Consider the following 12,735-nt stretch of genomic DNA (forward strand, 5'->3'; position numbering starts at 1 on the left):
TGCCGGCATCCCCATTCAGAAGGCTGCCCCGCGAAACACGGCTGCCAGCGAGCTGGGCGAGGCTGGGCTCCAGGGCGGCAGAAGCGGCGGTCCCCGTCCCAGAAGCAGACTGGCAGCTGGGGAGGGGGACGCCACTGACATCCCGCTCCCGCCGTACCCCGCTCCCCCGGATGCTCGCCCGCTGCCGCCGGCGGTTGCTCACCCGAGCCCTGCTGTGCCGCTGCTGGAGGAGGGGGAAGCCTCCGGGCTCCTGGGGGGCATCAGAGAAGCGATGGGGGTCGCGATGCATTTCCCTGTCCTGATTTAATCTTTGTTTTTCTTCTCGTCCTTAACAGGATTCCATTGGCGAACCTGTAAAAAATATAAAAAAATAATGGGTTACCTGTACCTACCATTTCTGTTTACCAGTAGGAGACTCAAAGAGCAGCGTTCTATGGGCCAAATATATTTTTATAAAAATGAACACGCCTATAGGTAACTGCGTTTTTCAAAGAGTGCGTTTTTTGGAGAAGAGAAAGAAAAATGCGTGAGCAAAGAATGCGGTGGAGGAAGAGGACCCGGCGAGGGACTGAGGGGGAAGGACTGAGCACCTGGAGCCTGGACTGCGACTCTGAACCTGTGCCAATAATACCATTATGTGCCATGTACCGATGCAAAGACTTCGCGAGAAGCCGAAGCTAAGTCGATAACGCCTAGAAACGTGGAGGACAAGTGGGGTGTCTCTTCTGGTGGGGTCATTCATTCCGGTCCATACGCATACATACATACGATATATGTAGAGAGAAAATATATATATACACACACAAACACTTTTTGTACTGTAGCAATTTTTGAAGATCTTAAATACTCATTTTTAAAGAAGATGTCATGGGCTAAAAGTCTCATTTCTTTAACACGCATAATACAAACTAGGCGAACCGATGTTTTCTACTTTGGCAGCTTGCCTTTCAAACCTATATGTGTATATATAGGTAGACATATATACATATATATACGTGTGTGTGTGTATGTATAAACATATATATGTATGTATACATATATATATATATATATATATAGTTTTGGTTCTTTTTGGAAATGCGTTTCCAGCGGTGGCGACATGACTGGACCGCAGCAGCGGGCGGTGGGGGACGGCCGGGGCCGGCGTCGGTGTGCTGCCGGCGCGGCAGGCTGCCGGCGGGGAAAAAAAGGAGGAGCGCGGCTGCGCTGCCCCGTGGTTCCTCCAGCTCTGGAAGGGACGGCGGCGTGCTCCGGAGGCTGCTCTGGAATGGAAGGAGGACGGAAACGGGCTGGGATTAGAGCTAGAAGGATGCGTCTGGGCCAAATTCACAAAGTGCATTCCTGCTGTGGGAGGTCAGAGGAAGCGTAACGCTGCGGCGAGAGGAGCGGGCGGCAGAGCTGCGGGGCCCCGGCGCTCGGCCGTTGCAAGCCCCCTTTCCCCGATGCGGGATGCCGCGTGCGTGGGGCGGATCCTGCTCCTCCTCCCCGTGGACCCCGCGTCCGAGTCGGTGCTCGTGCACCGTTGCGTCCCCAAGAGCCGGGCAGCGGATTGCGGTGCGGGGCAGGGCGAGCGGGAAGCGAGCAGGGAGCTCACAGCAGGCAGGTCCCCCGGCTCCTGGCAGCTTGCAGCAGCTCAAGGCGGCGCTGAAGGGTATTGCCAGACTTTTGTAGCCCCGTACATCACCGAGGTAGATAGGAAGAAGCCCAAAAGCCTGTGTCTGCCCTTTGTTTCGCAGAGCTGTGCTCCCTGCTGTATTAGGCGCGATGCCTCGGGGCTGGCCGGGGACGGATTTTAGGCGTGGGCTTTTAAAGGGCTTGGCACAAGAGACAAATTTCAGGAGTGGGATGCGGGAGTTTTTTTGGAAAATGGCTTCTAAATTGACCACGACACCAAAGCTTGCTCAGCCCCTTGTGAGAAACAAGAAAGGAACAAACCAATTGCCTCCTGCCCCAGCCCAAGGCCAGCAGGCTCCGGGGAGCCTCTTCCTTTGCTCTCATGGTCTTGGCTGGGTCTGCCATGGCAGGAGAAGATGCAGCCCACTGTCCGCAATCACGGGGATCATTTAATAGCATTAAAAAGAGAATTTTGCCCAACGGTTTGCCAGGGAAGCACGGTTGCGCTGGCTCCGGTTTGGTGTGTTGCTCTAGAATCGTGTCCCATCGCCCGTCCAGCTCCTGCTGGGGTGGGTGGTTTTGGTGGGTGCTGGTGAGCCTGCCAGCCTGCCTGCAAGCCCCCCTGTCCAAGTCTTTCCATGGAGTCGGGTGCGGCAGGCCGTGCCGTGCCGTGCCGTGCCGTGCCGTGCCGTGCCCCCCCACACCGGCGCGGCTGGGAGAGCCAGGCAGGAGGGGGGGATGGCGGCAGCGGGCTGGGGTCTCCCAGCCTGCCCGGCGTCTCACCACGGTTTGCTTCTGCTCCTTAACACGCGCCCTGCTCCAAGCCCGGGCTTGCCCACGTAGGTCGTGCCAAGGCAAAGCTTGCAGAGGGCTCCTGGGCGACTGCCCCGAACGGCTTCGTGTGAGGGTCCGCTTCGCATGAGACGCCGAGATGGGTCTCGGTTGGGTTGCTTCGACGTTACGTGGGTGGGAACGACAGCAGTGTTCAGACCAAAGTCCTCCAGTTCTTTTTGTAAACTGCCCTTCGTAAATATTAGCGATTTTTTAGAATTGTCCAGATACACGTTTCTACTCATCCACTAATTATTCAGCTCCATTTCTTTATTATGATAAGCGTGCAGTTAAAAAAAAAAAGTAGAAACTTCTGGTATTGCGCATAGCCACGTGTGCAGTCTCTGGTTTCTGTACCCTTTTTTGTCCTTTTCTGATGGAATTGCACAGTCTGGTTTATTTTTCCTGAATTTTTGGAAGCTGCCCGGGGAAGAAGCCTTCCTTGCCGGACCTGACGATTGCCTGCGGACTTGAACCAAACATCTCCGAAGGCATTGGCAACGTTCCCTGCGACTCCGACGAGCGTCGAGCATCGCCTCGGGCACATTCTGCACCGGAGTCGCTGCTGACCGGCAGCCACAGAGGAGGAGGGGGGTTCCTGTTGCTCCTGGCCAGGTTTTAGTCCCTGACCGAACCCGTACCTGCTGCGGAGGTGCTTTCTCGTGAGCGCTGGGCTGGGTGGGCATAGGCGGCAGCAGAGGTGTGCATCCCCAGGGCTGGGTTTGGTGTTGGAGGGGTATTTAACAGGGCTGGGTCCCCTTAGACTTCAGCAGCGGAGCGGAGAGCTGCTCTTTTTTGTGTGTTTCACAGGAGCAAACCTTTCCCCGATGGGGCCGGGCACGGGGCAGAGGGGTGTCTGCGGGGCGGCTCTCGTGTCCGGCTCCCCGGGCGCTCCCCGGGCTGCCTCGGGGGCATCGGACAGTGTCTCGCTGGAGGAGCGACCCCCCAAAGCCTCAGCCTTCCCTGGGAAACGCGGGGTGTGTTTGCCCTCGGGGCGGCCCAGGGGTCTGCCCCGAAACGGGGAGGCGGAGCGGTGCTGCCCGGGGTCTTGGCGGTCTCGCGCGCGCACGGAGGGGGCTTTGGGCTGCAATTAAAAGTGCAGCGCGTCGCCTTGTCTGGATTACAAACGCCCCCGCTCAGCGGGTGCGCAGGGCAGCACCCCGGGTGCTGCTGCCCCGGGGGCCCTGCTAGAGCAGCCAAAACCCACGCAAGGGGCGCGGATCCGGAGCAGCTACTGCAGGGCGATCCGTCATCTCGGTATCCTGGGGCTTTTGTGTTTTACTGATGGAAATGGTGCGGCCCCTGCAATTACCCTTGCTGGCCCAGGATTTGAATTCTCCTCCTTTGTTTGACTTCGCTGGCATCAATCCACTCCGGCTCGGGAGCCGCGTCTGTTGTGCTTCACCCATTGATCTTCCTATTTATTTGTATGTGCTGGCTGCACCCAGTAGTTCTTGTGGGTATTGCAGTGTAATCTCGATAGCAATTTGACATCATAAAATATATCTCAACTCCCTCATTCCCGAGCCTTTGAAGCATCGTTCTGTATTTCTGCATATACGGAACCCGCAGCCGTCAGGCGGAGCTGGGGGCTGGCAGGGCAGCGCGGGCAGCGCCGGTGCCGATGATGGTGACGGTGATGGTGATGGAGAGGTGCCCTGCCCTGAGCCCAGCACCCAGCTCCCGGGACATTCCTCGTGGAGCTGGGGGCAAGGAGGGGGAAGTGTGTGTGTGTGTCTGCGTGTGTATCGGAGAGAGAACGAAGGCAAATAACTTTGACCCCAGACGACGGGAGCAGGTTTCTGACAGCAGGACTTGCATGAGCTTTCCACATAGTCTGCAGAAGGACACGCCCTGGTCACCGAAAGATGAGCGGTGAACCAGGGAACAAAAGTAGATGCACAATCTTCCCTTATTTATAAGGACCAACAGCACTTGCACTTTATCAGAGAAACCCTCCCATCCCTATGCATGCCAAGCACACCAACAAGGGATAACTGCCAGGAGGAAGGAAAGGAGGGAAGGAAGAAGGGAAGGGCTGGAGCTGCAAATGCGGTGATTTACGAGGCAGGATCCTAGCATCCCAATGTCTTTTGTAGTAAAGAGAAATGAACTGTGGTTATTTCATTCCCTACCATTGATGAAAGCCAAAAAAAAAAAAAAAAAGAAATGAAACCATGAAGTTGTATTTTAGTGGAATAGACCAATTGAGCAGATCTTTTACACCGGGGAAAAAGCAGGCAAGCGTGGCATCTGCAGACACGTTCCCTCGTGAGCTTGGCCACGTCATCTCGCCCCAAGGTCTTTTGGCTGCCGCAGCCACAGGCGATGGCTCTAGATGGGCTCCTTCCGTCGCTGCCCTTTGCTGGCCACAAAGCTTCATCCTGAGCTGGCGGGAATTGTGCCAGGTTTCATTGGCTTGAGCCAGCCCAAAGCTTATTCAGCAATAACGGGGGAGGTTTTGCCAACGCTTGTGCCACCAGGTACTTGGAGTCAGCCGGAGCCCCTCGCCCGAGCAGCGGGTCTTGCTCCTGTGTGGGGACAGAAAGGCCTTGGGCGCAGGTGGAGAACGAGGGATTTTTCTGTTGCCGTTCAGAAGCCGAGCCCATTTTCCAGCCCGATAGCGTTGTGCGGGTAGCAGGAAGTGTTCCACCACGAAACGGAGCCCTGCGCGCTGGATGGCATCGTTTGCATTGTGGTAGACTGAGCAACGGCTTGCGAGCAGCGAGGTGGTGGATGTCCCTTGTGAACGTCCTCGCTGTGCCCGGGGCGGCCACCTCGCTGCGGTGCCGTGCTGGGGAGCCGCGGGCACGCGTGTGGTGGGACTGGGCGGACGTACAGTAAATCCCGGAGAGCAACCGCAGCGGGCGCGGGTGCCGCCCGGAGCACAGCCCAGACAGGGCATTGGGTGTCCACCACCGCCTGGCAAAACTACATTTCCAGTGTGCCCTTTCCTTGGAAAAACAGAGCTTTTTACTGTGTTTTGTTTCATTGTGGATCTGGCAGCTTGGGAAAAAAAAAAGAGTTTTGCTCCTTGCTTTGCCGTAGACTTCCAGCTAGCTGCTTCTTGTTTCTTTTCGGTTCATTGTACAGATTTCTTAGCCCCTTAGTAGTTACTAAGAAATGCGTCACAGCTGCCGAAAGGCTGCCAACTCCCCCAGACGTGTAGTGATGTGTCTGTGTGTTGCTTGTGGCTCTGTCTCAGAGAGAGGATGGCTTGGGACGAGCCCTTCTCACCGCCAGCCTCTGCGGGCAGCCGGCGCAGCCGCCCGCTCCTGTGCCGGGACGGCAGCAGCTCTGCTCCCTCCGGCAGAGGAGAGGCTGGCTCTTCTCGGGCTCTGCAGCGAGCCCGGGCCTCCCGGGCTGTGCAGGACCTCTCCTCCGCCAAAACTCATTGCAAATGCCGGGCAGGAGCTGCAGGACTCGCTGCCTCCTGCCGAGCCGGGGAGCCGGCGCGACCCCTTGGGCGAGGGCTGCGGGCAGGGCCGCTCGCTGCAGCCGGCGCCGGTGGGCTCTTTTCTGCGCCAAACTAAGCTGGTTTGGTCCGAGCTGCCGTGTCACGGCGCCTGGGGGTGCAGCGGGCAGGTTGGCAGGGTTTGGTTCTCAAGCCCCTGATTTTTGCAAACTGGGGTGTCCCGAGGGCGGCGCCTGCCCCGGCACCCCCGGGCGCGCGGGGCAGAGCGGGTGCGGGGCGGCTGCCCATCTCTCCCAATCTGATCGTTTACCTTCACTCTGTCTTCCCAGTGGGGAAATGGGCAGCCCGTCGCGGCGGCAGCGGAGAGGCCGTGCGGGAGGCCGGCTCCGCGGGGTGCTCCAGCCTCCGCGCCCTCCGCGCCCTCCGCGCCCTCCGCGCCGCGGTCGGGAGGTCGGAGCAGCAACAGCAAAGCCGGCGCAGGAGAGCGTGCGGGGGCAGATTTCGGGTTACCTCTTCTCCATCGGCAGCTTGTTGCGAAGGAAGGTAGTTCAGCTAAAATGGTAGTTAAATAGTAGATATTCTACACATATTATATATTTTGTAAAAAAAAAATTAAAATAAAATAGAACAAAAATATATATATACTATCTCAGCCCACCCATTTCAGGATGAATGTGGTTGGAATTTTCATTCAACCAGGTATAAAATCTGTAAGCGATTTTTTCAAAACCAGCAAGAAATCCCTCACCATTTCAGAAGTCCGTGGGTTTGGTCTCCAGATCTCATGTAACGCTTCTCACACATTTTTAAGAATTATTCTCAGCGTTTGTAGGTACATTTTTAATAGTGTCATGAGTGGAGATAATATTTACTTTGAGAAAAAGTATATGTTGCACAAAAATGTACACTAAGGGCACAGATTTCTGACCCAGATTCTTCTATTTTAGGTTCCGAGGGGTTTATTTTTTTGTTTGATAGGACATGTACAGTGAAGTTTACACTTTATTTTTATTTTGCCAAAAACCGTTTTCTAACATGAGACAGCTTTTACTTTGTAACCGGTTTTACATCACTGAGTACTTCTTTATTTTCCTGGGAAAATCCTGCACCGCGAGACATCCAGCGCGTCCGCGTGCGATGCTCTTGCACGCGCAGTTCGCACACGCGGCCCTGGCAGCGGCCGGCCAGCCCGGTGCTTGAGGCCGTCACCGGTGGAAGCGGCCGTCGCCTTTTGGCATCGCGGTTCTCCCCGGCGCGAGCCGGGGCGGTGGGGGGTGCGGGGGAGCCGGCTGCCCGCGGGGCCGCGCAGGCGAGAACTGTTTTCTTCCCGAGTGGTTTTTAATTTGTCTCTGTACTTGGAAGCTGTGTATTTGGAAGCACTGTAAATGCCACCCTATACCGATTTCCCTGTGTATATTTAGTACTCTGATGTTGCTATTAAAACTGATATGAACCGCGCAGCCGGGTGGTGACTGGGTTCCTCCGTGCGGCGGCCGCGGTCCCCGGGGAGGGGGTGGGGTCGTTTCGGGGGCCGGGGGGGGCCGACCCCTCGGCAGGAAGGTGCCCAGGGGCTTCCCTGGAGGAATGTCCCCGTCCCCCGCTGCGCATCCCTCGGGCGAGCGGCCGAGAAACGGCCCTGCCTTCGTCCTGGGAAAAGCGCAGCCCCTCAGGGTCCCCAGCGTGGCGAGAGCCACCTCCAGGCCCTGCGGCAGAGGCGGGAGCACGCCGGGTCCCCGGGCTCGCCCGGTGTCCCCGGGGCTCGGGGGGACCCGCGCGCGTGCGCCGGGACGAAGAGCTCGAAAGGGGGAAGCCCTTTAATAGGACAGTTAGGGAGTTAATTAAACGTCACTAATGACGTTTTAAACAAACAGCTATGCAATAAGGTAAGCAGGCATTATGGAATTGCTTAACCCAGATACATAAAAATACGTTTCGCATAAAAATACATTTTGCTGTGAGCAGACGTGTATTAAAACGATACTTCTCGTGTGCAAGTCTGGGTTGAAATGGGTGATGATGGTTCACGCTCAGGCCCTCGTGCTCCCAGGCGGGGCTGGCCCTGCCCTTGCACAGCCGTGCTCTGCTCGCTGGACAGACGGACGGACGTGGGGACCCGGGCGCCGCGCGGAGGGGGCTCTTGCAGAGCTTGCCAGGCAGCAGGGACAGCTTCCAGAGCCCGCCTGTGCCCCCGCCAGCGTCCTCCCCTTCCCCGGACGCCGTGGGACGGCGTGGCTGCGATTCTTCGAAACGCCATCTGACCTAGAAAGGGGAAAAAATCCCTTTTCAGTGTCGGTGCGGCTTCGAAGAGGGGTGACCTGAGGAGGCAGAGCTCGGCACGGCCGCCTGCTGCTTTCATTTCCAGGCTGTGGCCGCAGCCGTCCCGCGGCGCTGGGAGCCCTTGCAGCTCGGTGTCAGGCCAGCGCCTGACGGTACGCGGCAACGAGGACCAGAGATGCCGCCTGTCCCCAGCCCGGCCAAATCCTCCCCAAAAGCTCTCTTCTGCGGGAAAATATATAGGAAAATAGGGAGGGACGAAGTGAGATGCTCTTCATTTTAGGGCCCAATTGCCAGCTTAAATCACCGTGACAATGTGTACAAGCTAACAGGATGCGAATGGCCCCGGCGCTGCATATATCAGCCGGAGAGCTCTGTTCATTTCCAGATACAAGTGGGATTTCAGGGCATGAAATACAGTGTTGGGATCTCTTGCCTTTCCCTGCTATTCATCACAGCCGGAAACGTACTCGCCAGCTTGAATTGTTGCAAGTGTCGCTGCTGGGAGCACAGAGGAGAAATACTGAGCTGAGTCGTGCAGAGAGGGGACGCGGGGGACGAGGAGGAGCCGAAGGGCTCGGGCGGGTGGGTGCTGCCCGGATTTGTGTGGTTCGCTCGCACAGATTGCAACCTCTAACGGCCACGGGCGGCCGGTACAGCCGCAGGAGCAGGCAGCAGCTCGTCGCTGCTCTGCTATTTGGGTGACTTCTCCCGCTTCACGAAAGACCGTTGCCGCAGGAGCTCCTGCCCAGCCCGGCGAGCTCAGCTTTCTGCATTGCAGCCAAAGGGAAGAACCGGCCAAAACCGTGTCCCCGCAGAGCCGTCCCCGCAGAGCTGGCTGTCCCTGCCCCCTCCAGCACCGATCGCCCCCGGCACGGAGCCAGGAGCATCCTCTCCTGCTGCTCGCCCCGCCACGCGGTGAGGACGCGGGCACAGCCACCGTGTGCCGTGCCCCGGGTTAAACGGAGCCTCGAGCGGTCCCTGGGGCCGGAGGGGCCTTGGCTGGGTCACCGTCCCCTTTTCAGTGCTGGAGGCAGCGATCTCTTTATCCCTTCAGGGCTGCCTCAGCCCAGCAGCAGGGCGAGACTGAAAAATGAGGCTGGAAACAAAACCCGAGTGCACTGATGCCGCAGCACACAGTTCTGTTAAAAAGTAGGACTAAGCATTATCCAAGTTTAATTATTATAATTATACCGGGGCGAAGTAATTGCTGGAGATATTTTAAGCATCAATCAACATGCTATTTTGAAAAACGAAGCCCTGATTTATCCAGGGCTAGGTAGTAACCATCAACATGCAACAATGCTGCCTGCAGGAGGAGGAGCCCACCAAGAAAGGGGGTTTTTTTAAGCTGGTCTTATCTTCTTATTTGCAAACAGGGATTTTGGAAGGTGGGGAGAGAGATGAGAAGGGGGGAGGTGGAAAGGGGTCCCCTCGCCATGGGGAACCGGCCGTGCCAGCGTTCCCGTGTCCTGCAAGACGTGCGCTAGGAGCCGGGCTGCCGGCGCCAGGCTGGGCTGCAGGAGGAGCATCGGGTTGGGGAAGAGGAGCCGTGTGCGATGCGGTGACCCCACCTCGGCGGTGGCTTTGAGGAAGATTGGCTGGGGCTGGATGATTTAGCGATGCTGAAATCATTTAAGCTTGTTATTGTGGTTTCTATGGCTCTCTGGCTGGATGTAACAAATTGTCTGCATCATTTTCCAGATGGATCATTCTTAAATCATCCAGGACAGGCTTCAGGGCTCAGCACTGAAGCAGTAGAAGGCACTTCAGTTCAATAAATGCTGGAAATGTGCTATATTGAGTGCTATTTCTTATTAAAAGTTTAAGTACATCATCCGAGCTGATGGGTCTCACAGCCAAGATCTCCGTGCTTCACACCCCTTCTAAGTGCCATTATTTCCCCATGGGGATGGGGGACAGGGACGGGGCCGTGCATGCTGCCCGTGGCCAGAGGCAGGGTGGCTTTGTGGCAGGGTGGAGGGGACACTGGCAGAGGAGCTCAGCCAGCAGCTCATCCCGACCCCCAGCCTCCCCGCTCCCTCGACGGGTACCAGACCCCGGCGCGTGTCGGCTCACGGTGGGTGGCGTGGCCCAGACGTGTCTGGACTTTGGGCTGAACAAAACCTTTTATTGCGACTGGAATTATGTGATTCATCAAAAAGCTCCATTGCACAGCAGAGGGGTTTATTACTGCTGTTATCAGTCACTGAAGCAGAGCGTGGGTCATCCACCCCAGCCTCGCGCCGAGCCCCCGGCAGCAGCGCTGCGGCAGGGCGTGCTGCCGAGGCGGTGGGGCTCGCATCTCAACATTTGGCCACGGATGTGCTCGCCCAATAAATACGAGCGCTGAGAGAGCGTTTTTTTACTGCCAGGCAATTTGTGCTAATAAGCAGTTTGAAGCAGCAAAGCCTCTCAGCAGAGATATGAGTTATGGCAGGAGGCGTTGGAAAGGAAGAGCCCCAAGGATGCCGCAGTGGAGGAGACCTGCACAGAAAGTGCCGGTGCAGCCCGCGGTGGGGTCGGTCTGTGGTGGGATCAGCCCGTGGTGGGATCGGTGTGCAATGGGGTCAGCCCATGACTGGGGTTAGCCCATGGTTGGGGTCAGCCTGTGGTTGTGGTCAGCCCATGGTTGGGATCAGCCCATGACTGGGGTCAGCCCGTGGTTGGGATCAGCCCATGACTGGGGTCAGCCCATGATTGGGGTCAGCCCATGGTTGGGATGAGCCCATGGTTGGGGTCAGCCCATGACTGGGATCAGCCCATGGTTGGGATCAGCCCATGACTGGGATCAGCCCATGGTTGGGATCAGCCCATGGTTGGGGTCAGCCCATGACTGGGGTCAGCCCATGGTTGGGATCAGCCCATGACTGGGATCAGCCCATGGTTGGGAACAGCCCGTGGTTGGGGTCAGCCCACGGGTCTCTGCCTGCCCACCTGGGATGGGGAGCGCAGCGGCTGCCCACGGCTTGTGCTGGGGACCCGCTCCCCGATGGGGCTCATGTCTTCTCCTGAAGGCTCAGGAAGCACGTGTGGATGCGATTCACAGGATCCAAATGCCAGGCTGGTGTTAGATCTAATCTTGGGTTTTATTGACACTGATACGACCTGAGCCCCGAGACTCTGGGACCTGTTCAGCTCTGCCAGGAGTGACATGTCTATATGTTTTTAATAAACTTACCAGAATGAAATCCTTGCTGTTCCTGTAGCTCTGTTCATCCTCCGAGCATGATATTAACTGAAAACTCACATTTATCTTACTTCCTTGTCAGGCCAAAACGGGGACGGAGTTTCTTCTGGGTTATTATTATCTTTCCCTTGCAGATTTTCAAGCGTGAATAAGCGATGCGACCGGAGCAGCGGAGGGGAGGCAGGAGCTGGTGGCGGGCGTCCTGGGAGCCCGCTCCTCGCCTCTGCTGCCACGGAGGAGCAGCACGGGAGGTGCCTTAGCAAAAGCCCCGGCGGGACCTCAGGGCTGCGGCAAGGCACCGTCCCTCTGCAAAGCGCCGTGCAAAGCCGAGCTCCGCAGCGCGTCGCGGCACGCAGCACGGGATGCGTTCCCGGCGCCCGCGCCCGCCCGAGCAGGGCGTCACGCAGGCAGCGATGCCGGGGGAAACACGTCCCGCCGCGCGGGCGAGCGGTGTCCTCTCAGGTGCGGTATTTATTGACCTGTCAAAGGGCTTAGACGTGGCTGACCGCGCTCCCCCCTGCAACAATTGATTTCAGTCGGCTTAGATCAGGGAACAGTTGATTTCTTTGCCTGATGCTCACTCTGCCCTTCGATAGCGTGAGCGTTTAGAAATACATCACCCGGGTTCACTGGCTGGAGAGCATCGCCTGTTGTTTCCAGTGGGCAACACTAACACCTATGGCCCAAGTATGGCCTTGGGGCTTTAGTTCCCCAGAAAAAGCCATAGTTAAGCAATGCTAATTCAGCCCCTGGTTGCCACGGAGTATTTCCGAGTTCTCTGCTAACCCAGAGGACTGCGCTGTTCATGATGGTAACAGGGGGGCCAACCCGCATCCCATTCTTGCCCAAAAAGTGGGGTCCAGTCTGTGACAGCTCAACGCTTTCTTCCGAGCCTCCTCTCTCCGACCTCGCGGGCTCCGTGAGCGGGGCGGATCTGGACCGGCCCGTGCCCGGGCCGTGCTGCGAGGGACGCAGCCCCTTTGGTCTCACACGGGCCAGCCCGATGCGGGGAGCGGGAGCGCAGCGTCCCGGTCCAGAGCCGGCCGGCCAGGTGTCCCGACTGCCCGGTGGTACAGGGAGCCAGACTGTCCTCCTCCCCCGGGGACGTGTTCCCAGTTACCAGCACATCTTCCTCCACCGCTCCGCATGTAAAAGGCTGGCCAGCACTTCGCCCTCCGTCTATAAAAAGCACAGCTTGACATTTGTTTTTCCCCATCTATTTCTCATTCGTGTTTTCCTTCTCCTTGCTGCAGACTCCGCGCTGACATCCAGACCAACACATAGCGGTGGATTGCAGCCAGCTCCATTTATAAAATGGTTTTGTGAAGCCATGAGAAGAGCAATATCCATGTAACAGTCCATAAACCTGTACATCGAAGCAATTAGCCATGATCACAGTCCCTGGTACAGA

At 57.3% G+C, this 12,735-nt stretch overlaps 1 protein-coding gene across 2 annotated transcripts in view; it reads left to right on the forward strand.

The window, feature by feature from the left end:
• AJAP1 (adherens junctions associated protein 1) overlaps nt 1–907 on the forward strand; it is a 41,151-nt gene extending 40,244 nt beyond the window's left edge. For both annotated transcript variants that reach the window (XM_075520438.1, XM_075520439.1), the window contains one exon: nt 336–907. Coding sequence is in view for 1 of the 2 variants with exons in the window: in XM_075520439.1 (XP_075376554.1) it covers nt 336–357 (22 nt within the window). In the remaining variant the exon portion in view is untranslated. The remainder of the gene's footprint in view (nt 1–335) is intronic.
• The last annotated feature ends 11,828 nt before the right edge of the window (nt 908–12,735 follow it).

Source organism: Mycteria americana, chromosome 18, assembly GCF_035582795.1.
Source record: "Mycteria americana isolate JAX WOST 10 ecotype Jacksonville Zoo and Gardens chromosome 18, USCA_MyAme_1.0, whole genome shotgun sequence".
Classification (NCBI taxonomy): domain Eukaryota; kingdom Metazoa; phylum Chordata; class Aves; order Ciconiiformes; family Ciconiidae; genus Mycteria; species Mycteria americana.